Below are 19539 nucleotides of genomic sequence, written 5' to 3'. Positions count from 1 at the left end.
TTCCTTTTGAAAGGTTTACCATTCTGTAAAATGGAACGATATCCACTGGATTTTTGCCACACTTTCAAACGGTGAAGAAAGTTAGATCACGATCATGATCTTTTTGCTTTTTGTTTCCCTCTATACAGCACAGGTAACAACCACTACAGAAAAATATACATGTGTCTCTTCTGTCCTCCAGATATATTTTATGAAACAAAGCATTCTGTAAGATGGCAAACTGACATATTTATTGGGTCCCAAGATTCAGAAAAGAGAGAAGGCAGGGCTGAAAAATAAGAAAAGCCCAACCTGTGACATCACATAAATGGATAAACAGATTGGAGGTTGGAAATCAGTGTGCTTTTACCTTTAGTAGTTCTCATTCGTTATTTGCTTCCTCCTGTTGCAGTTGTGCTCATGAGTAAAATAACATATGTGGGTAAGATATAGCTTTTATTGATTTGCACATTTGGTGTGATGCTGACCTGATTTTCACCAAAATGAATCTGAATATATAAAACAAGTAAAAACAAATACAAGCTTGTAAAGTTCCTTTCAGGAAGAAGGACAAATAACAGGAAAGGACCCCAAAAACAACACAGAATAAAATAAAGCATTTTGTGCTGTAATAATGAATTTAATTGTCCAATCAAACCTGCATCAGTGAATTAATTTCAGAATTGATTTTTTACTGGGTTGATTAAGATTTGGGACTGTAGGGGGCAGCAGTACGTCTAAACCAGAAGAGGAACAACGAAGAAGAAAAGATAACGGATGTGACGTAATAGTGTTTACACTACACAGTTGATTGGCAAGGAAGTGTAGGCTAACGGGGCTAATTTAGAGGATTTTGCTTCAAAATTGGATGTTTCTTGGTTTGGTGGCAGTTTCCGCATTTTCCATGGGCGCTCACGGGGTTTTGGGGAACGAGCCCGACTCTATAGACTACTCTGTGCACGAAGCGTGGAACGAGGCCACGAATGTCTACCTGCTGGTGATCCTGGTCAGCTTCGGCCTGCTCATGTACGCCAGAAAGTAAGGACGCGTTTCTTTACCTTACCTCATAACGTCTTTAGGACTGTAAATAACTGGTTTGGCATCAAATCACCCACCAGGTTAACATGTTACAGCTCAAACCGTGTGCTCGGTGATGGTGTTCCCCTAGTTGTTTGCGGATAACGAGCACAGACTGACGCTGTTTGTTTGCGTACACTTTAGAAACAAGAGGAAGATCATGCGCATCTTCACTCTGCCTCCCACCGTGGGCAGCAGCCCGGAGCCCAACTTCTACGACAGCCTGCAGAAGGTCCGCCTGCGACAGCAGCTGGAGATGTACTCTCTGGGTGAGGATGCATGTGGGCTGATGTGGATTGCAGTGAAACTCGATTTGACGCTACAGTACTGTGCAAAAGTCTTGAGCCGCTACTTTACCAGGAAGATGGGAAATAAGGGTCGGGTCTGGGTTTTTCCCTTTTCTTTTACATACTGTCCCTACTTTTCTCTCCCTCTTCTACTTGTCAAGATTCAAGGACCCACTCCACACCATGCCGAGATATGTTTTCAGCTAACCTCTCTGTGGGAATCGCCTTGTTGGTGCAAAAAGACTATTTTATGCCTACCACACTGTTGTTTTAACCTTTTTTTTTCTTAGATTCAGCTAAAGAAATGAAAACAAGGATGCTCTTAACACAGATACAATTAAAATTTGGTTCTTTGTCAAGTGGAGTCATCCATGAGTAAGATGCCTTTTTATATGCTTGGATCATTCATAGGTCAGTATTAAGTTGCTTAACAAAAAAATGAGTAAATAAATACACGATATGGTACAAGGACTGGACCAATGCAAGTAATGTCCAAGGAATAGTGTTTTAATTGGTCAAAACAACTTTAAGAAATTACAAGATATTATGTCTCCATTGAAGCAAAACGGTAGGTGGCTCAAGACTTTTGCACAGTACTGTAGATGCTGCCTTTATTGAACTAAAATAACCTGTAAGGTTGCACAGCAAGTCAGTGAATATTGTGTGGCAAACCCTTTAACATTACACTGGGTTGTGCTTGCTGGTGAGGCTGTGGCTGGATGAAACCAGGCGGGAAAGGAGGTTTGATATTGAGTTTTGGCGTGTGTGTGTGTGTGTGTGTGTGTGTGTGTGAGCCACTGTTTTTCAGCCTTAGAGGTTTTGTTTTCCAGGTAAAACCTCTGCAATCGTGCCTCCCCTACTTGTCTACAGTCAGCCTCTGTAGCGTGTGCGTAATTCTAAAACACACCCCAGAGCTTAGATTCTATTGAGCTGAGCAGACTCCAGGAAGTGCTAAAGTTATTATAATAAATGAATCCATCACTGGGAATTGAAATATAAGCATTCATTTTATTGATTTATTGATTTATTGATTAGCATTCAAATATCTCACTGAATACAGAATAAAGATCTACCACAAAGCAAGAAAGCACGAGACAAGGCTAATCAAAAGGTATTGGCTGAATATGCTTATTACGCCAACCCTTTTAACAGAATATCTTTTAGCATGCAGCTCATGTACAAAACAAAACAAAATAAAAGCCTTTCCACCTTAGATAAGTAACTACATTAAATTAAATTAAATTTCATTAATATAATCAAAGCAAAACAACCAAGAGTTTCAATATTATTATTTTGCTCTTTTCATTCTTGATTTATATATTTTTCTAATACTCTATTTTTAAACATGTTTTTAAACAAGGAAAATGAACTACACCTGTTCTACCATTAACTCCTCTAACAGAAACACATCTCTGCTTTATCTTTGTCCTTATCTTGTTTTTGTTTTGTTTTTTTGTTTTTTTTAAAGAAATCTGTTCCCCTTAAGTCGTATTTACCAAACAAAGAGCAAAAAAGTAACCTGGAATCAGACTGTAGTGTGAAACCAGATACTAATGTAGTCGAGCCTGTGTGTGCTGGCTCAGTGTGTGTGTTAGATGAGGAAAAGTGGGGATTTTTTTTAAACTGTTGAGTTGTTATCTGGTGGCTTTTTAAAAAAAAAAAAAGTTTTCCTTCACATTAATAAAGACATTAATTCAACATTTCAAAATGGTGCATAAAACATTCACAAGAGTGAGGAAAGCCTGCTGGACGACCTATAGATCTTCTGCTGATTGTAATAACTCTCCGTCTGTCTCATGTCTCGCCTTCTAGCCAGGAAGTTTGAGCAGCAGCAGCAGCAGCAACAACAGCAGCAGGGCCAGTCAGACAGTGTGCAGCTCTCCATGGAGTGAGAGCAGGCGGCCCGTCTTCAAGCTTCTCCTGCCCGTGGATATGAAAGGACTGGGATGGCTGCAGAGTTTGTGTAAAAAGAATCTGCACCCATCCTTGCTGCTTCATTCACCGTCTGACGTTTCATTTGTGCACGTGGAGCTGCTCCACAGCTACAAAACAAAGCTGTGGATGCTTTTGTACAGCTGGCAGCTAGCAGGTGTGCTGTCTCACACAACAGTGACACTAAGCAGGTGTGAAGAGCTAAAGCTGGAACTGCAGCGCTCCACACTGACACAGGCTGTAGATGTTTCATTCCATTTCTTCTTTTTTTCCAGATGTGTGCAGAGAAAAGATTCTCAAATGTGAAGATGAAGGCACATAAACCTGAAGTTACTCAGTAGTTAGATTATTTGTAAATGCATCATCTGGATCTCTGTGGGTTTTGTTTTGAAATAGCTGCTTCAGTTCACGTATATAAAGATTTTTCCTTCTAGCATTGAGCTTAAGACAGCACAGATTCACTGCTGCTCTGTGAATGCCCCAGTCCTGTAAAAAAAAAAAAAAAAAAAGTACATTTTAAGAGGACCTGTTACACTTACATGATTCTCGGGTCAAATGAATCGTTTGTCTGAAACAGGCTGTTGGTGCAGCTCCTCAGTTCATCCACTGAAATAAACTCTGTCTGCTAGCTTTCATCTGATAGGCTGCCCCTCACAAACTAAAAACAGCATGAGGGTGGAGCTTTGGCGCTCACAGCCAGAGGTGTGATGTCATAAGAAAGAGAAAGGGCTCTTGAGGAATCCAGAAAGATTACCATATTAGGTGTGTCCCCTCTCTGACATCATACAGAGCCAAGAGTAGAAAAGCCTGTTTGAAACAGAGTGTTTAAAGCAGCCTGAAGCTCTTTGTTTGAAATGGCTCGTACGTAATACCAAGCTAATTGTTTTGAAACTGCAATAGGTCACCTTTAACTTTGTGGAACACCATTATGATTTTGTGGCAAAATTTTTCACACAATCATCATTATAATAAAATGATTCTATGTTGATGGCTTAAAAGTGTGCAACGAGTTGGAATATTACTGCTGTGCTGACAGCTCTCAGTTTATAAAATAACACGTGTTGGGTATGTGGTATTCAGACTTTTTCTGTGTTGTAAAAGTTCAGATTTTGTAAGAAAATCCAGAGAAAAGACGTCTTAAAGGTCTCCAGCATATTGTTTTATTTATAATGTAACACATTTGTCACATCTGTCAGCTGCTGACAGAATATTAAAAACACCACAGAGCAATTAAAAAAACAAAACAATAATGTGCTCTGAAAACGCAACTATATACAGAAAAAGGCAGCCAGTCGGTAAACTGCAATAAAACAAACAGCCAGCGGATTCTGCATAGATGCAATAAAGTTCAAGTAGTAGCAGCAAGAAAGCATGCGGCTCGTCTAAATGCGTCGCGCTTGTGATTCCCTCAATGGCGCGGGCACACGTCCACGTCTTCAACGGTGAGCGTGGAGGCGTACTTGGACTCCCAGTCTCTGAGGAACAGCTCCTCTGCTTGGCTCTGCAGAGTCTGCTGGCCCGGTTTAACAGCAGAGCCCGTCTGGTTCACCACCAAGCCCACGCCAGCCGTGAACGCAAAGTAGTTTTCTGACCAGTTGGACGTCCCTGTGAAGAGAAACAGTTTAACAAGCTGGACTGCAGGAGACTCTGGGTGAGAGCTACAGTCTCCATTTATTGAATGCTTTTCAATAAATGATCAGACAGTTTTTTACTCTTAGATCTGTATGTTGTGACAGAGATTGGAAATACCTAATATGGTCATTTTAGAAGCTCCGCCCACCTGGTGTTTAAACCGTGGAGGATGGCTTTACATGGAGAGCAGCTAAAACAATTAGAGGATGAAGCGCTGCACTAAGACTCAATATGTGATGAATGCAAAGCTACTTTTGGAGAGTCCAAGAACAGAAACAGAGCTGAAATTGAGTATAATCGTTCCACTTTACAGACATTACCTACTAAATGTTAAAAGCTGGACACCTTACGCTGTTAAATTTCGCCTTTCACAGTTCAAAGGAGCTAAAAAATTTGTTAGAATGTAGCCAGTGCTGGCAGCATACCTATATAGACCACTCTGTCTGTAACCATGTACTTGGCATGGTTGACTCGTGCAAAGGGAATCTTCTTCTGCTCTTCTGTTGAAGGCACTGTAAAGATTTTCTACAGAACATACAAAAAACGTTGCTTTAGAATCCGCCATGTCATCGGTGACTTAAAACGTTTCAGCCATGAAAAGAAAAATCAAATCTTCAAACGTACCACGTCAATATCGCACATCAGTGGTTGCCTCTTGAGCACCTGCAGGGACTGCAGGAAGATGAACATGTCAGGAGAAGAATGCTCCCAGCAGCTGACCAGCAGTCGGACCTGCACGCCTCTGGTGCACGCCGCAGCACGCAGGGCCGAGTCGATGGCAGGCCAGAACCTGAGAATGAGAGACCAGGACATATTTTAAAGCTCTACAGCTTCCACAAGACACATCGGCACTGTTGCTGTTTGATGCAGGCAGGTAGAAGCAGAACGAGCAAATTTCTTCCTCCTGAAATGCTCTCTGAGAGTGAGTCAGGTATTTTAAAGACAACATAAACAATCAGCGTGTGTACTTTATCTTAATGAGAGGCTGCTTTGTAAGCCAATCTTTTACCTTTTTAGTAAGTCGACATAACATTTTTTTAACAGCATAACAGTAATTTCTGATCGCATCTTGTATTAAGGTTGACTGACTTAAGAATTGCTATTAAATAACATGAACAGTGCAGCTGTGTGAGTGGAGTGTACCTGAGTGGCTCCGTGAACTGAGACAGTGGAAGGAAGTCCATGACAGAGATGTAAACGAATCCCTGAGCATCGTTGATGACAGACAGAATAGTGGACAGATCGTCAGAGCGGCCACGGGCTGAGATTTGAGGAGGGGCGCTCTGCAGAAAACAGACACGGCAGAAGCAATGAGGATCAACTGAGCCGACACAGGAGGAAGAGGAGCCCGTGACAGCTGAGTGATGTCCTTATCTTGAGATTGGAATGGTGCAAAAGCAGTTTCAGACAAACATACAAATGTTGTTGTTTTAGCTTTATACCAAAACATATTCAGGGCATAGTTACATTATGAAGATGAATTTATTTCAAGGGGCTAAACCAAAGTAAAAGTCCCAGAGTGCAATTGGTGTTTCTGTGAACCCACAACATGCAGCCAAAGGAGCTCTGGATACAAGAGCTCTATCAGAGACCTCGGGAGTGGTGAAACCTACACTTTTTTACATTCTTACAAAAAAATAGTGCCCTGGTGATTGCACACTCCTTTTTCATGGTAAAGAAAACCCAAGAGCACATCAGTCTTAGAGGGGTAAGCACAGAAGTAAGCATATTATTATCCAAGTCGAACATAAGAGGAATCTTGCCGAGAGTTCAGTACACCATCCAAACCAGCTATCATAACAAAGACAGAAAGAGGAGATTAGACACAAACATCTACAAAAATCTGAACGAGCCCCAGAAATCCTGGTCCAGCATTCTTTGGACAAAGGAAGCTCAGATCAGCCTGCAACCGAAGGACAAAAGAAAAAAAACTGGAAGAGAAGATAAACCACAGAGAAGGCTTGGAATGGTTTATGATCTGAAGTATGATGGCATGAACAGGGATGGCTTCCAGTGGCACTGGGCCACTAATGTGTATTCATGATGTAAAAGAAGGCAGTTAAAGACACACTATCTGTACAGATTTAGAAAAGAACAGCAAATTAAAATAATAATGAACAAAGATGTTGGTTTTAATGTTTCTCTCACTGAATAAAAGACTCCAAACAAACCACAGACAGCAGCTATCTGTCTTTTTTATTTATTCCTGATCAAATGTTAGGATATTCCCATTTGTTCAGTGTTGGGAATAAATCTGTTTGTCATTGAGCATTTAGTGTGATGACGTCACATAGACTCATCTGCCTGTGTCTATAAAACAAATAGCAATCGATGCAACACAGTTCCTGTAAGATGACAGCAGAACTCAAAAGGATTCCTCCTGAAAGGATACTTACAGAGAGGTAGACCTGAGCAGGGACCCCGTTGAACTTCAGATGCAGGGGCTTCTGGGAACTCGACAGGGCAGAGAGGCGAGCGGGCCAGTACGGAGGCAGGGAACCGTTTATCACACCGCCGATGCTCCAATACACCCCAAAGATCCGAAAGGCATCCTGAGCCAGGCAGCTGCAGTCCTCCACTGACAGACCCACCTCCTTCACCTTTGTTCAAGAGAGTCACAGTCTGCATTAGCTCTGACACAGCACAGCCACTGTGTTAGTATGCACGATGTGTGGGATCATCCGGGGATTTAATTACTTCTTGTAAAGAGAAATGTATCATTTTCAGGTTTTAAAGCTGGACTCTGTATTTTTATTCATGGACTCCAGTAAAGCAGCTTCGCACAGTTCATGCTGGGCTTTGGTGCAGCTGCTCTTTTAGGGCCTCTCCCAGTTTACGTCTAACTGGCTGCCCCTCACCAACAGAGGGTTTAAATCAGCAGCTGAGTGGGGCTTCTGTGCCCAGAGACAGAGCTGACCATATTAGAAATATTTCCTCTCTATGACAGCAAAGAGGAAACAAAAACCATGACACATCAGTCCTGCACTCTGTTGACACTAATGTACTTAAGCTGGGACGGATCTGTCTCCCTGCTCCACTTAAAAATGTTGTGTGGAGACTTCTTACTCGACATTACCCGACTAAAAACGGGGGGATTAGTGAGGATATCCATCTCTTATACAACCTATATATAATAGTTTAGGAGTTTTCCTCTGTTTTCACCATACCTGGCTTAGAGAGCGCCAGTCCATGTTAGCACTGCCCACATAGAAGTGCTTTTGGTCAACCACCCACAGCTTGGTGTGGACGATGCCTCCAGTAACGGCTTTGAGGTCCACCTCTCTGACCTGTGCACCTGCAACGGAAAAACAAAATAGCATGGGGAATTAATGCTGAAATTTCTTAAACGTCCTATTCTGAAACACAAACCTGGCACTCTCACCTGTCCCAGCCAGGTCGGCTGTGTCGTGATTTGACTGTTGGGGGGCGTTGACAGCGATCTGGAGCTTTACACCTTTGGATTCAAGTTTCATCAGCTGCTCAAAGACCTTTCTTCCCTGAGAATCATGCGAGGCCATTAGCTCAGAGGCTTAAAGCTTCAGGTACAACCACCTGATGTGAGTGTGCAGGTGGTTGTGCTCACCTGAGAGTCTGAGGATTCGTGCGAGTCCAGATCGCTGTCCCGCAGTGTGAAATAAAAAGCGGCGATGTGGACTGAGCTGTTGGCTCTGTCCAGCAGGTGCAGCCAGCTGTCTGCGATGCTCTTTCTGGACGAGGGGGAAGACTGGTAGAGACCGACAGGAATGCTTTCCACCAGGTGCACTCTGAACAACAAGGACCACATTCAACAGTACATTAGTTAATCCTGACAGGTGAATATAATATTTCTGACATAAATAACTCAAAGATATCCAGTTGCTGATATCATTTACCGACAGTCAGTGCTACAAGGCTCTGGTAACAATCCAAAGCCCTCGAGCCAGTGCAGCTCCAGCTGAGCCGTGAGCTGGGACACGGACATGGGAAGCCCGTAGTGCCACACATGGTGAGAGAACCCTCCGAGAAGCAGCAAGGTGGTGCTCAGGAAGCAGAAGAGGGTAAAACTGGGACATCCTGACCTCTGCAGGATGATAAGGGGAGAATTTATACACTCCAACAGGCTACATCACACTCACAGCTTAAGCATAGCACAGCATACTGTGCTGCATACCAAAGCTGCTACTGCAGGGAGTGGCAGAATTCTGAAGAATTCCTGAATAGGTACACATGTATGTGTATGCCTCAGCTGAGACGATCAAGGAAACAGACGCCAGTGGAAGCTCTCAGTCTCAAACAGTGACATAACTCACCTTGGCTGACTTGGTTGCTTTCACTTTAGCGGGCGTCTTTGGTGCTGCAGCAGTGTCTGAGTCGGGATCTGCTTTTTTCTCTTCGAGCTTTGGGAACTTTGACTGGCTTATGAGCGGTTCACGATCCTCCTTCACTTCCTCTGATCTCTCACCAGCCAACTCATCCTCACATTCAGCTTCTGATGAAGATATACTGTCCCTCAAACCAGCTGTGTTCAGTGGCTCTGTCTCCCACGGAGGTTCTTCGTCCATTATAGCTTCCACTTGGCTGTCCTCAGGTGCTTGAAAGATCTCTGCAGACTTTTCGGAGTCTCCAGATGGAGTGAGGAGAATCCTGTCCTTAACTGCGGGGTCGTACATCTCCGCTGGCTCCTCCCGGGGTATCTTGCTGGGGAAGTTCTCGCGTGGCAGATGGGTTGTAGGCCCATCTGGGGTGGTTTCTGAGGTTTTGCTCTTGACTTGCTCTGATCTGAGAGCAGGCCGGGTGCTTGCAGTCAGAAGAGGGGAGTGAACAGGTTGGGCAGCAATCAGAGGGCCGTGAGCTGTCGCAAGAGCCACTTCTGTCCTGCTGAATGTAGAAGGAGCCTCGAAACCAATTTTGGGGGTGTGGATCAATGGCGCAGGGAGCGCTGTTTCTCTGACATCAGGCGGCTTGGACTTTGAAGTTTCCAGACTTCCAAGTTTCTCAGGAGGCTGAGCGTGGACTGGAGTATCCTTTCTGGGAACCGGCAGCTCCGTGCTCTGACTGGCTCCAGTGGGTCGCTTCTGGAAAGTTGGGATTCTGGAGACTGGTTTCCCACCTTTGCGGTTCATGTCTTCTTTCTCCTCGAGGTCTTTTTTCAAACTCTTTTCGTCAGCTTGGAGACGGTCCAGCACAACAGTGCAATCCTTCAGATCCTGAGGAAGATGAAATATGTGTTATAAATCTGTGTAATCATGTAGCACACACACACATAAAGCAGGGATTCTGAATAGCTTCATGGCACACACCAAAGGAAACGTAACACCTACGGCTATCTAAAAAGCTAGCAGTGAATCACTGAGAGACTTTTCCAGTCTTAGTCTTCCTGCTCCCGCTGGCTCCCGTCAACATCAAAGCTGCCACACTGACTAGCTACACCCATTTAAAGCAGCTCCCCTGACTGGTGCGTGGCTGCTGTTGACTTGTTAATATTTGTTTACCTGCATGACACAAGCCTTACCGTGGCTACAGCATTGTTTGACCTGATATTCTCATGGCAGTCAGTGCTCAACATTAGCCTTGCTCTGCTCCACCTCTGCCTGCTCATTTTCATAAATACACTGACAGCTCAGCGTTCCAAAAGTGGGCGTGGCCACTCTACAGGTCACATTTTATGGATGCTACATTAACTTGCCAGTAAGATATATAGCAGTGCCCCCTACAAACAAACAAACACTTAGATACGTACCTGCGTTTCCAAACATACTTCATATTACACCCATCAGCCACGACATTGAAACCCCTGCACTGATTTTAATGGGTCACTTCATTACACTGGGTCATTGCATTAATGTGAACGATACTTTGATACACTGTTGAAAGCCAAGCACATCTGCAAAACATGTTCAGGAACAGCCGCCAGGCTCCCCAGAGCTACACTTCCAGAAAGATCCTCACTTATTAAAGACAATGAAGACAATGCCAAACCACATATGCATTCCCGTATAGTAAGTGAGACCTGGTGCTAAAGTGGCCCAGCTGTAGTTAATCAGTGTCACCCATTTCATGAAAACTGGCACATTATGAAACAAAACAAACCCCCTAAACTGTTGAGCACAGAAACTGTAAAACAATCACGCCTGGAAGAACGTTTCTTTCTTAAACAAACAGCAATTTGTCTCCTCCCTTTTAACAAAAGAGCTGACGATGCACAAGTGGTAAAGACACGTTTTTAAAATGTGCTGCTGGCATCAGCATCATCATGCATTTTGTTCTGCTAATCCAATTTAGGGTCACAGTTGGGTAGGAGCCAATCCCAACTGTGACAGGGTGAGAGGCAGGGTACACCCTGGACTGGTTGCCAGTCTATGGCAAGGCTCACACACAGAGACAGAGAACAGATTTGCACTCATATTCGCAACTACGGCCAATTAACCCAACATGCATGTCCGAGGATCTAGAGAGACCCCAGGCTTCAGCTTTTGGAGATATATTTGAACCCAGCAAGTTTCATGTTTTACAGTTGCCTTTATTTTAATTACAGAAATACTCTACTATTCTGCAATATTCAATTACTTTAAATTCAACTGTATTCATATAGCGCCAAATCACAGCAACAGTCACCTCAAGGTGCATTATACTGGGGTCTTCTCTCTACAATAATACAGGGAGAACCCCAACAATCAGTCGACCCCCTATGAGCAAGCACTTGGCAACAGTGGGAAGGAAAAACTCCCTTTTAACAGGATGAAAATTCCAGCAGAACCAGGCTCAGGGAGGGGCGGCTTCTCTGGTTGGTGGTAAGGGGAAAAAGACGAGACAAAAGGCATGCTGCTGAAGAGAGCCAGAGACTAATAATAACTAATGATTAAATGCAGAATGGTTTATAAACACAGGTTGAGTGAAGAAAAAACAATTGGTGCACCGTGGCCCCCAGCAGCGGAGGCAGTGTAACTAAGGGAGGGTTCGGGGTCACCTGATCCAGGCAAAACTATTAGCTTTATCAGAGGGAATGTTTTATAGAGTTTTAAGGAACCACAAGAATGCCAGCTGTCTGAGAACAAAGTGCTCTTTTGGGGTGATATGAGATATTTAAGAGAGAGATGAAAATAAATATAAACCAGTATTGATTGAGACTATTCAATCTTCTGTTTATTACTAAATAAGCAACAGCTCTCTTCTCTGCCAGCAGGGCAAAGGAGGTTAAGACATTTCCGCACTGGCCTGCCAGTATTTCCTGGAAGCGGCTGTATGCAGCTGCAATGACACAAAGCAGCATATTTATACTGCAGGGCTGTGCAAATAGGAGCTCTGCCACACCCAGGAGGCCTCACAGGTGGCTCTGCTTTGCTCCCCCCCCCCACACACACACACACATCATGCGTGCACAGAACAATATCTGAAAGTGAGAGAAAGGAGGGTGTTTGTAGGTGAATTATAGCCTACCGTCAGATCTGCCTCCTCAGCAGCTTCCTCCTCCAGCTCAGCCTCACGTCTCTCCATCTCCTCCTGGAGCAGGACAAGCTCAGAGTCTGACTCGTCTGACTCCTGACAGGAGATATCGGTAACACCGTTAACGTTAACAAGCGATGGAATAAAGCACTAGTTGCTGCGTGCACTCTGCATTAAGTGTGTTAACCATGAAAGTAACAGAAAAGGGGAAGGGAATAATATGAAAGGTATTTTTTGTTATTAACCACATATAAACATCCTAAGCTAGTTAAAAAAACTTACCATGATTAGAGACCTTTAACTAAGTTTTGGCTCGCACGCGGAGTTAGCTAAAACAATGCTAGCCGCTTAAGCAAATATTTATTGCGGTTAAAAAAATACTAAAGCAGTAAAGCTGGATGACTTAAGAGCAGTACGGCCTCTTTATAATCCTCGCTTAAGAATTCTACACGGATTAGCCAACTAACGTCTTCGCCGTTGACGTTAGCCAGCGAGCTACGTGGCCCACGATGAAGTTTGCAGCAGCGGAGGAAGAGGAGGCGGAAAGGAAAGGCTGAGTAATAGAAATCCCCACCTCGTACGTAGGTCTCTCCTGCCTGCGCCTGGAGCTTCTTCTCCTGGCTGTCGGTGTCGACGTCGGTAACTGTACCTCGCCGGGGCGGAGGGACTTTCTGGATCGCAGTACCATGGGCATATTGGAGCACTTTTTTTTTTAATAATGCATCACCTTCGTGACTCGAGGCTTAACGGACGCTGCGGAGCGTGAACAGCGGGCTCGTTTGTCTGCAGTGCCGAGGAGAGCTCAGCGACACACCCGCTAAAGCCACGCTTCAGTTTATTTTTTGGGAAATACTCACATTTATTAAAAACAAATCGATTGGGTCCTGTAAACAATCTTTAAATTGATTTGAATGCACCTACCTTCACCCCATACGTAAACAACAAATTGAAAAAACCGCGATTTCCTGTCTTCGCTGATTGGCGGTTGAAATCAAAACTGTAGCTCCTCCCACAAGTCTTTACTCACGTCACACAATGCGGAAACCAAAACGGGATTACCGTCGTCGGCTGCACGTCCCAGGAGTCCTTGCTCGCGAAAGGTAAGCGCTGTCTTTATTGTTAATAAATTATTGCGGGCGTCTTGCGTGTTTTATGGTTCTAATGAGGAAGCAGACGGCCTCTGACCGCTGGCAGTACCAACACTTCACATTAGCGCTGGCTCACAGTTACTTTCAGTTAGCCTGGTTGTGGCTGAAGACCCTGAGCGGAACAGCCGGTTGTTTATGCTTTTGTAAAGCTCAAAGGAACCTCAAGAGCATAAAAGCAAATCGATTACACAACGGAAGTGTGACAGAATGTGGCCGATTGTTGCTGTTACTGTGTTATGCTGCTTTAATGTTCTGCTGTTATCATTAATAACAACTGCATGACTGATTGAACATATATAGTTTTGTGGAAATCGGATTCGATTTTTCCATCGAGGTTAGATATTTTATATCACAGTACTACAATATGAATCAAAGGCTTGGACACTACTGACCACTGACCACACAGGCCACTACTTGGTCGACTAATCTACTTTGCAGTATGTTGTCCTGAAAACCGAGGAAAAAAGAATCTTCCAATTGAACTTTTTTTTTGTGTTTTTCTGCCTCTTTGAAGCTAAAATAGGCAGGAAAACACATGAGATATTAATGGAAAGCCCAGGATGTCCTCTATTAAGTACATCAGAACTTAGTAGGGTAGCTCAAATAATCAAAAGATGTAGACCAAAAACAAATGTCCATTACAGAGGACATAAATGAATAAGCTAGTTCTCAGGAGGATATATTTATTTCTTTTTTTACCACTTTCTATAGTGGTGATAACCTCGTAATGATTTCTGTTACAAGCACAGCAGTTGTAAACATGCCTGCATGTCACCTGAGGCGAGTGATTAGCAGAGGGCCTGTTATCACACGAGAACGCTGCGTGTGATAACATGCAGCGTTCTCATCATTCTTCTTGATCAAACAGCCCACACAAAAGGCTGGAGGTGTATTTTAGGCCACTGTCCTACTGTGTGAAGGGATATGATCAAGGTACACAGGGGCGACACTGAGGATAGGTCCTCTGATCACATTGGTGTTATCAAGATTGTTTTTTCCCATCTTCTAACCTCTTGTTTTTTCATTCAGGTCTCATGTAATCCCCTCTGACAGAGAAGATAAGCTTAGGTTCTCTAATGATGATGATGACAATGCCAGCTATTTAATCACGTCAGTAGTCCGATGGAAGCCCCAGTTACAGCCACCCCTTCTCCCAACTCCTCCGATTCGCCAACCCCGGCCCCCCTGCATCCTGCTGTCGCCCCCTCGGTCCAGCTTAGCTTTACCATCCTCTACACCACTTTGTACGCCGGGCTCTTTGTGGTGGTGTACGTGCAGCTGTGGCTCCTCTACATCTACGGACACAAGCGATGGAGCTACCAGAGCGGCTTCCTGTACCTCTGTCTGCTGTGGGCTGCCCTTCGCACCACCTTGTTCTCTTTTTACTTCCATGACGCCCTGCAAGCCAACCACCTCCCCGTTGCAGTGTTTTGGCTCCTCTACTGCTTCCCCGTGTGCCTGCAGTTTTTCACTCTCAGCCTCATTAACCTGTACTTCACTCAGGTAAGGTTGAAGGGATGTGGATGGGGAAACGTTCTTAAAAATCTTGTGTCATTGAGAAAATGTTGCTCAGAATGTAAAAAGAGTTGCTCTGGTACAGCCATGGTGATAAAAGCACGAATAAAACTAGTCAGAGGAAAACACAAGAGCCTCTTACAGTGGATCATCTGTCCTCAGCTACAGCGCCACATTTTTATTCTTGGTCTTTACATGATTCACAATTTAAAATAACCACTGTTCATTTTATACTGGAGCCTGGTGCAGCCGTTCAAGTCATCTACTGTGAAACATGATGTTGTAGCTCCTTTCCCTTTCACACAACTTCCTTCTAATTGATCGTATTAAAAAAAAGGCTAACAGCTCTTGTGACTATTATGCTCGTGCCACAGACTTCAAAGAAGTATAACAGGACTGACTACTCGGCTGTGTTACCTGCAGTTCTGCCCCCAACAGATCTTAATCGAGCCTGTTGTGTTTTGAGCAGGATGCATTCTTTGTGCCTTTATGTTTATGTGGGTGTCTTTGTGTCTTTGTGCAGGTATTAGTGAAAGTGAGAGAAGTGGACAGAGGGCTGTAAGTTTTACATCATTTTCCTGTTGTTAAATCTAGAAAAGCGCCTCGTTGCGTTATTGTTATGAGCCCTAATCGTCCCGATTGGACCCCTGTGTGTTCCTCAGGTGGGGAGCAAGGTGTTTGTACGGAGCGCTGAGCGCCATCTTCTTCTGCGTCAACGTGGTGTGCGCTGCACTCGGGGAACGAACCAGCGATGGCGAGAGGGGAGAGCGCACCTGGAATCTAGTCCTGGTTCGAGTTGTGGTCAACGACTTGCTCTTCATCCTGGAAGCAGTGCTGCTGGCCTCCACGCTGTTGCTCCTGACCCGACACTCGCGGTCCGCCAGCATCCACCTGATCAGCAGGGTGTGTTCAGCGTTGTTCCCCAGAGAGAAAAATAGGGATATGCTAATCTTGCACTCACTTTTGACTTCACTGCACTGGAGTTTATACTCAACGAACGATGCATCTGCAGCTCAGATGTGTCTAGACAAGCTAGCTGTTTAAGAAAGGAAATCTCATGGTATCTACTCAAAGTAGGTCAGTATCAGCATCAAACATGAAGAAGTGGTACTGAGCCAGCCCTGATGAGCCGAGCCAAGTTTAACAGCAGCACACGCATGATTAAACTCACGTTTAGTCCTGAGCTGCTTGGAAAAACAATGCGTGTCATGTCTCCAGTCTGAGAAGATCACGGGACTGACATCACTTTGACATCATCGGGGTTATCTCAGCTTGAGCTGCTACACTACATATCTCCAACAGATCGTTTTAGGTGTTGTGTTAAAGGCAGCAAGGCTCCTTTTTAGCTACAGAAAAGACATTTCCTCAGGTGAGAGGTGAGACGCCTTCACGAGAGCCTACAAAGAAGTCCAGTTACCTTCAACTCAAGTGCTTAAAACTACCAGAACCTGGATCACAGACAACCTGCACCGATGTCTGTAACAGATCTGTGTAATAAGCACTGAAATGCATTATGGGAACTGTAGGATCCAGGATTACTTAAGTGATATAATGGATGAAAGCAATGTTGAGCATAGCCAGAAAAAAATGTGATGCTGGACACAGAAAAGCCAGGATACTACCATGAAAAGCGATGGGGATGTCTGTATTTTGACAGTACTCCAGGCTAACTTTGTTTTTCTTTTTTTTTTTAAACCTGACCAGGGGACCCCAGTGTGGCGTACAGCAGCACTGGGAGCAGCAGTGATCTTCCTGTTTGCCAGCAGAGCCTGCTACAACCTGACCGTCCTCTTTCTGTCCCAGAAGTATAGGGTGGAGTCCTTTAACTATGATTGGTACAATGTCTCTGACCAGGTAAGGATCCAGTACCAAAGCCTTCATGTCTGGCTAACAACTTTGGACAATTAAAGTGCCCCTAAAGAGCACTTTCTGCACTTACTTGTTTTAAGGCGGACTTGGAGAGTGAACTCGGCGACAGGGACTACCTGGTCTTCGGTGCCATCCTCTTCATGTGGGAGCTGCTTCCAACTGGCCTCCTCATCCTTATCTTCAGAGTTCGCCGGCCTGCTCAAGAGGTAAATCTAGTGGATGTAAAAGTAATGTACCGAACTAAAAATCTACTAATGACACTTGAGACTGTATTAAATACAATTATTTACTGCTTTATTACTCAAAAACATGAATATATTCAGTTTTTTATATAGTGCAAAATCACAACAGCAGTCGCCTCAAGGTGCTATATATTGGAAGGTAAAGACCCTACAGTGATATAGAGAAACCACCAACAATCATATGACCCCCCTGTGAGCAAGAATTTGGCAACAGTGGGAAGGAAAAACTCCCTTTTAACAGGAAGAAACCTCTGGTAGGACCAGGCTCAGAGTGGCAGCCATCTGCTGTGACCGGTTAGGTTCAAAAGTGGGAGACAGAACAGAAGACACGCTGTGGAAGAGATCCAGAGATTAATTATAACTAATACTCTTCCTCCAATTCTACTTTTAAGTATCCCAGAACCCACAAGTAAGCCCGCAGACTGAGAGCGAAGTGCTCTAATGGGGTGATATGGTACACTGAGGTTTTTAAGATAACATAGGGCCCGATTATTCAAGACCTTGTGTGTAGGGAGAAGGATTTTTAATTTGAAACATTATTTCGTCTCATTCTCACAGAACAGCATCATGGCTATAAACAACAGGGTCCTGCCTCGGCCGTACTTCTTTGACGACCCTCAAGGCAGCGATGAGGACATACCTGCTCCATGGGCCAATGGTTCAAATTCAAACATAAGGTACAAGCACCACAAAATCTGATACACGCAGGTCATTACCTTAAAGCTGATCACAGGGTTTCAGGAGTGTGAGAAGAGCTCTCATCTTCTTCTTTTCTTGCTTTTTGCCCCACAGCTGGTACGGATCAGAGACCGCGCCGCTCCTATTTGCCAACAATCCTCCAGACCAGAACCACCAGCACCACACTCTGTATTCCACTCCTCAAAACTGACCCCTTATCTCAAAGACAAGCCACTCTCTCTCTTCTAGACACACTCACAGCCAGTAGTCCCTCACTGTGTGAGCAAATTTGCACTGAAAAGTCTCAGGAAATCATCACCAAATAGTGAATATGCACCTTCTATTTTTCTAAAGAGACTATTTAAAAAGTTCTTCCTCATTTAAAGGGAACAAGCTATGTAGAAACTGATCAAACTGACTTAAACTGGCCAGTACTGCTCTCTCATGAAGGTCATACTGAGCTACAGCCACAGGTTGACTTCACACACATGCCATTGTTCAATTTTGGAGAGACCCTTGCCATTTCCAAAGAAAAGGATGGCACATTTGCATTCCTGTCGGTGTGATGTCGATGCTAAGTTCAGTGAAGTTAAACGGTGACTTTTTTTTTTTACAGGCTCACATGTGATCGTTTGTCTTGTAGACAGACTGTTTTTTTGGTGTTTGCAGCTAAGTACTGTTTTAAGAGCAGGGATGTCCTTGACCTGTACACTGCTGCTGCTGGTATAGTTTTCTTTCATCTTTTTTAAAGGCCAGTGTTTGCTCCCATGTCTGTAAAAAGTTGCATCGTTTAAATATTTCTAAGTTGATTGAGGTCCTTATTGGATCTCTAAGTTTAACTTATTTTATAACTGTGGGTCTACCTGTAATTGGAGCTGGAAATCAAACGCGACTCGCCCTTTGTGACTTTTATGCAAAAAAACCTTCCTCATAGTCGGTCACTCACCTGTGGTTTGGACTTATCCACGTGACAGGTATGTACTGTCCATGCTACGGACCAATAACAACATCAGAATAAACCTGCTGGGCATGTTGCTGAGCAGAAAATATATGTGGTAGAAATTCTGTATCTACAGTGGTGCTGTTATGCATTTTAGGCCTGTTACTGTGAAGGGTATGTGACCCGCTCTTTGAAATTCAGGACTCCTTTTGTCTTTTATGTAATTGTTGACTGATAAAAAAGAATAATCTAAAAAGACTCACTGTGCCACGTGCATTACTTAATGCTTCAGTGTAAGGGTCCGCAACTGCTTTGGGGTTTTCATCACAAATATCAAGTGCACATAAGTCTGAAAACATGACCAACACCTAACTAAAGATGCATGTTAAATAATGCTTCCATTAATTATCTGGATGAATACTGACCATGGATTGTATGAAAAAAAAAACAAACAAAGCTGCAGATGAGTTTGGAAAGTAGTGTCAGAATTAAAGTGTTTTAAAACCTGCATTCTTTTTAATGGTCAGCAGGGGGCGATGACAATGGCAGTCAAAAAGATGTTCTGAAGTCTTTGGAAAATGGCCCTCTGATCATTTTTGGGCTCAGTGACTAGTTTCAGCTAATAAACTAAAACATGAACAATCCAAATATCTATACTATTAATACCAGTGCTGATATTGTTATTGGATTGATACTAGCACAATAGGATCAATACTTTATTTCTAGAGTCCCAGAACCTCAAGTAATGTCACTGACATGTGTCATCATGGCATGATGGGTTGCTTTTTTAAAATTTTTTATAATCTTATTCCCTTAAT

The 19539-nt window shown here is 43.8% G+C and overlaps 3 protein-coding genes across 4 annotated transcripts; 2 read left to right on the top strand and 1 right to left on the bottom strand.

The window, feature by feature from the left end:
- The first annotated feature begins 757 nt into the window (after positions 1-757).
- On the top strand, positions 758-4525 carry smim19 (small integral membrane protein 19). The gene is made up of 3 exons (XM_063499750.1): positions 758-1017; positions 1201-1325; positions 3156-4525. The coding sequence occupies exons 1-3, from the start codon at positions 848-850 to the stop codon at positions 3233-3235; spliced, it is 375 nt and encodes a 124-aa protein (XP_063355820.1). The 5' UTR covers positions 758-847; the 3' UTR covers positions 3236-4525.
- Positions 4415-13142, bottom strand: pld7 (phospholipase D family, member 7). Of its 2 annotated transcripts, none has more exons than XM_063499728.1 (12): positions 12904-13142; positions 12324-12425; positions 9197-10093; positions 8780-8967; positions 8491-8671; positions 8290-8404; positions 8075-8202; positions 7304-7507; positions 6051-6190; positions 5532-5697; positions 5333-5432; positions 4415-4880 (listed from the first exon to the last, which is right to left on the bottom strand). In XM_063499728.1, exons 1-12 carry the CDS (start codon positions 13021-13023, stop codon positions 4684-4686), a joined length of 2538 nt encoding a protein of 845 aa, XP_063355798.1. In that variant the 5' UTR covers positions 13024-13142; the 3' UTR covers positions 4415-4683. The 2 variants fall into 2 exon arrangements, with proteins under 2 accessions (XP_063355798.1, XP_063355808.1); XM_063499738.1 differs by lacking the exon at positions 12904-13142 and adding an exon at positions 12612-12859.
- A 224-nt stretch (positions 13143-13366) lies between these two features.
- Positions 13367-19293, top strand: gpr137 (G protein-coupled receptor 137). Its single transcript, XM_063488022.1, has 8 exons — positions 13367-13429; positions 14507-14980; positions 15516-15550; positions 15655-15895; positions 16697-16846; positions 16942-17067; positions 17662-17780; positions 17896-19293. Exons 2-8 carry the CDS (start codon positions 14600-14602, stop codon positions 17990-17992), a joined length of 1149 nt encoding a protein of 382 aa, XP_063344092.1. The 5' UTR covers positions 13367-13429; positions 14507-14599; the 3' UTR covers positions 17993-19293.
- The last annotated feature ends 246 nt before the right edge of the window (positions 19294-19539 follow it).

This window comes from Pelmatolapia mariae, linkage group LG2 (genome assembly GCF_036321145.2).
Source record: "Pelmatolapia mariae isolate MD_Pm_ZW linkage group LG2, Pm_UMD_F_2, whole genome shotgun sequence".
Classification (NCBI taxonomy): Eukaryota; Metazoa; Chordata; class Actinopteri; order Cichliformes; family Cichlidae; genus Pelmatolapia; species Pelmatolapia mariae.
The sequence above is the reverse complement of the archived record's forward strand: the minus strand, read 5'-3'. Positions and strand labels throughout refer to the sequence as shown.

Excerpts from the sequence above, each read along its gene's own strand:
- smim19 (XM_063499750.1), top strand. The coding sequence starts at position 848 with ATGTTTCTTGGTTTGGTGGCAGTTTCCGCATTTTCCATGGGCGCTCAC. Across the intron at positions 1,018-1,200 it reads CTGCTCATGTACGCCAGAAA|AAACAAGAGGAAGATCATGC; the intron begins GTAAGGACGCGT and ends CGTACACTTTAG. Across the intron at positions 1,326-3,155 it reads GCTGGAGATGTACTCTCTGG|CCAGGAAGTTTGAGCAGCAG; the intron begins GTGAGGATGCAT and ends CTCGCCTTCTAG.
- pld7 (XM_063499728.1), bottom strand. The coding sequence starts at position 13,023 with ATGCCCATGGTACTGCGATCCAGAAAGTCCCTCCGCCCCGGCGAGGTA. Across the intron at positions 8,405-8,490 it reads ACGAATCCTCAGACTCTCAG|GGAAGAAAGGTCTTTGAGCA; the intron begins GTGAGCACAACC and ends CATGATTCTCAG. Across the intron at positions 5,433-5,531 it reads TGATGTGCGATATTGACGTG|AAAATCTTTACAGTGCCTTC; the intron begins GTACGTTTGAAG and ends TATGTTCTGTAG.
- gpr137 (XM_063488022.1), top strand. The coding sequence starts at position 14,600 with ATGGAAGCCCCAGTTACAGCCACCCCTTCTCCCAACTCCTCCGATTCG. Across the intron at positions 15,551-15,654 it reads AGAGAAGTGGACAGAGGGCT|GTGGGGAGCAAGGTGTTTGT; the intron begins GTAAGTTTTACA and ends TGTGTTCCTCAG. Across the intron at positions 17,781-17,895 it reads GGTTCAAATTCAAACATAAG|CTGGTACGGATCAGAGACCG; the intron begins GTACAAGCACCA and ends TTTGCCCCACAG.